Below are 3,404 nucleotides of genomic sequence, written 5' to 3' on the forward strand. Positions count from 1 at the left end.
GGGTGGTTGGATTAGGCATTTTAGGTTGTTTTTTTTTTTAGGTTACTAGAATCATTGGGTTTTTTTATGCACAGCTAGATTTTCTCAGTCAACGTTGAATGTTATTTGTTCATTGAGTACGGTACAGGTTGTTTTGTTTTTTTTGCTTCTGTACTGGGTTGAGTGGTTCACCACCACGCTGACTTTGTTGGATTGGTCTTTTCTGTACCCAACAGTGGTACTCTCAGCTTTAGAATCGAGAGAGTGGTAAGAACAGGGATGCCATTTTTCTGCTTTTTTCCGGCATTTCGGGTATTTTGATCCTGATCCGCTATTCCGTTATTGAGATCGAGATAGAATCTATAGCTGGAAAAAAAAATTAGTTAGTGGGATAATGCCATCATCAATCCTGTATGCCTGAAATATGCAAGTGAGAGGTAAGATTCTTTCGTGCTAAGTACATCTAATCTATTTTTCTTTAAATGTTTGTCATTTCTTTCTATGTACACCCATTGTTTTTGTTTGTTTGTCATTTCCCTCTATGTAGGCCTACACCCTTTGGGTTTTAAATTGATATTCATATGTTAGAGAAACCGTGGCACGTGGATTTTCAGCTGTTTCAAAAAAGTTGAGTGGCATCCCTGTAAGAAGATACCACTAGTTTGACGAGTCGCGACCTCAGTGCTTTCTTGTCGTATCTCCATTTTTTAAAACGGTGAAAACAGTTTATAACAAAGAGTGAGCTTAAGAAGAAGTCACATTTTCAGTGTTTAAAAAAAATGGAGATATGACAAGAAAGCAGCACTGAGGCCGCGTCGTGCCTGCGGTGTAGCTGTTACGCGCTTCACCGTCGCGTGCAGAAGATGTGAGTTTGAATCCTGTGTGGGGAGAATTTGGGTGGAATATCTGCGTTTGTCAGTAGGGTACGTTGTTGTAGTACTGTAACCCTCTGAGCCTGGGTCGGCCATCATCGGCAGGGTCAAAACAGCCTGCCTCCTAAATGGTCTAAACCGTATCGGGGTGTGTGGGTGGTTGTGGGTGCTCTGGTGTAGTTTGCTTCTTCTTTCCAATCAAACATCTATTGTCTTTATCTCCCCTCCTTCTTTTTTGTGTTTATTACTCTCTTGTAACACCTCTAATCTTCGGCACTTATATGATCTTATTGCGTTGCAAGTGCCGTAAAACACTTACTAAACTTTTTAAAAAATCAGGGTGTAAAACGCCTGCAAAGCAATAATTTCCATTTGATGATTTGTCCGACTGCGCTGTGTACCCTGTGTTATTTCTGTCTGTCTGTCATGGTCTTTCTCAGCGCTGGGACTTGTCTTATTGTATGATTGTGCTTCTCTTCACTGACACTAAGCTTCAGATACCCCCCGAGGCCGTGCCACTGACTGTAGTGTCTTTAGCCCATTCCCAAAGGGGGGACATTTCTCGTTCAAGCATAGTAGAATTGTAAATGGGCTGATTCATGTCATGCTCATAACTGTGCCTGATCTACAACAGGGAACTGCTGCTTTTTCTGTCCTGATCCTTACTATTGTCATTTTCCTCTACTTCTTTTGTATTGTTGTCACTCCCATGTGACTTGCTATTTGCGGGGTGCCTTGATAGTTGAAGCAGACCTTGTACTGTTGAAGCTAGAGAGGTAAGTAGTCTAAGTCTGATTCCCTGTAAAGACTTCTCTGTTGACACCCACCCCTTGACGCTCATATGACCTTATGCAGTTGCGAGCGCCGTAAAACCCTCTACTATAAAAAAAAAATATAAGCTTCAGACTTTCCTTTACATGTTTGAACTGGCCAGGAGAGACAAATGGTGGGTGTTTGGCGGGTGCTCTGGTGTGGTTTGCTCCTTCTTTCCTATCAAACATCTATCGTCTTTATCTCCCCTCCTTCTTTTTTGTGTTTGTTACTCCCGTGTAACACCTCTAGTCTTCGGCACTTATATGACCTTATTGGTTTGCACGCGCCATAAAACTCTTATAAAAAAAAATTTTTTTTGAAGAGACAAATGAGGACTAAATTATTTATTAAGTACGCGACTAGTAACAGTAAGAGGTCAATAGAGCTCTGGACAATGAAGTCGACTCAAACTGAACCCGGTTAATCCAAAAATAGGCTGATTTATCAATGTCATGCTCATACTGTGCCGGAACAACATAGGGGGAAATGCTGCTTTTTCTTTCCTCGTCCTCACTATCGTCATTTTTTCTCTACTTCTTTTCTATGTTTGTCACACTTTTGTGAACGGCTATTTCGGGGATGCCTTGATAGTCGAACCAGACTTTGTGCAGTTGAGGCTAGAGAGGTGAGCAGAGTAAGCCCGATTCCCTGTAAAGACTTCTCTGTTACCATCCACCCCTTGGTGCTTATATGACTTTTTATGCAGTTGTGAGCGCCGTAAAAACCTTACTCAAACTAAGGTTTGAAAATATTAACTTAAAGAATGTATGCTCCTTAATTCATCATTGCTTGTATTGTGATGTTTTTGTTGTTTTTTTCCCTCTCCAGGTGGGAGCAGCCGGCTCAGCTGTTGACCCCGTGGGTGGTCACGGAAGGCTTGACCTTTGACCAGTGGATGCGGAGGTGGCGCACGGCCGTCACACAAGTGCACAAGAAAATGATACAAAATCAGAAGCTGCAAAAAAGCAAGCAGTAGTCAAATCCTGGTTCTCTTGTGTAGAATAAAGACTAATGTCTCTGGTGTCTGGCACTGAGGAACCGTCTCCCTGGAAGACTTTTTTTTTTTTTTTTAACAAAATAGGAAAAAAAAACCCTGCTTATTTAAACTATTAAAGACCATTTCAACTCAAATTTCCCATTTCAACTCAAATTTCCCATTCCAACTCAAATTTCTTGTCGATGTTCCTGCATTTCTATTCGTTGAATTTTTTTCACCACTGATTTTTGGGGGGTTTTTAGTTTTTTTTGGCAAGTGTTTTATACGACGCTTGCAACTTCATTGGTCATAATATGAGCGCGAGGGACACATTAAACATTTTCAGTTTGGTAGGATTTTTGAATTTTGCCATTGATTTAGTAGGCAGTTTAGTGAACGCGCTCGCGGCAGGGCGAATCGGCCGCGGTACGCCCCGTAGATTTTTGTGACCGGCCGTGAAGCCTCGCGCTACGGTGGGTCTAAACAACTCACAGTTTTGTTTCGTTTTGCGACTTGCACTACCACTCCCGATGCATCTTTTTAAACAGAAAAGAAAGGTTTTCAAAATGGCGGTCTTCGCGTGAAAATCGGTTCAGTAGAACTGGAAATATTTGCATCTGAAAACAAGGCAGTTTTTACAACGCGATAAAATGAAAACTACTGGCTGTATATTTATGAATCTTTCAGAAGTTATAGATTATCCATTCTAGTTTCTTCTGACACCCGACTTGTTTAGGTTGAACTTCGCACAACGCTACGGCGCT

At 41.5% G+C, this 3,404-nt stretch overlaps 1 protein-coding gene across 1 annotated transcript in view; it reads left to right on the forward strand.

Moving 5' to 3' along the window:
* LOC101857903 (HAUS augmin-like complex subunit 5) overlaps nt 1-2,804 on the forward strand; it is a gene marked incomplete in the record, with an annotated part of 26,329 nt that extends 23,525 nt beyond the window's left edge. Inside the window, 1 exon segment of the mRNA XM_035972477.1 lies at nt 2,493-2,804. Within this exon segment, the coding sequence (XP_035828370.1) occupies nt 2,493-2,640 (148 nt within the window).
* Nucleotides 2,805-3,404: the final 600 nt, after the last annotated feature.

This window comes from Aplysia californica, unplaced genomic scaffold (genome assembly GCF_000002075.1).
Source record: "Aplysia californica isolate F4 #8 unplaced genomic scaffold, AplCal3.0 scaffold00703, whole genome shotgun sequence".
In the NCBI taxonomy this organism is placed as follows: domain Eukaryota; kingdom Metazoa; phylum Mollusca; class Gastropoda; order Aplysiida; family Aplysiidae; genus Aplysia; species Aplysia californica.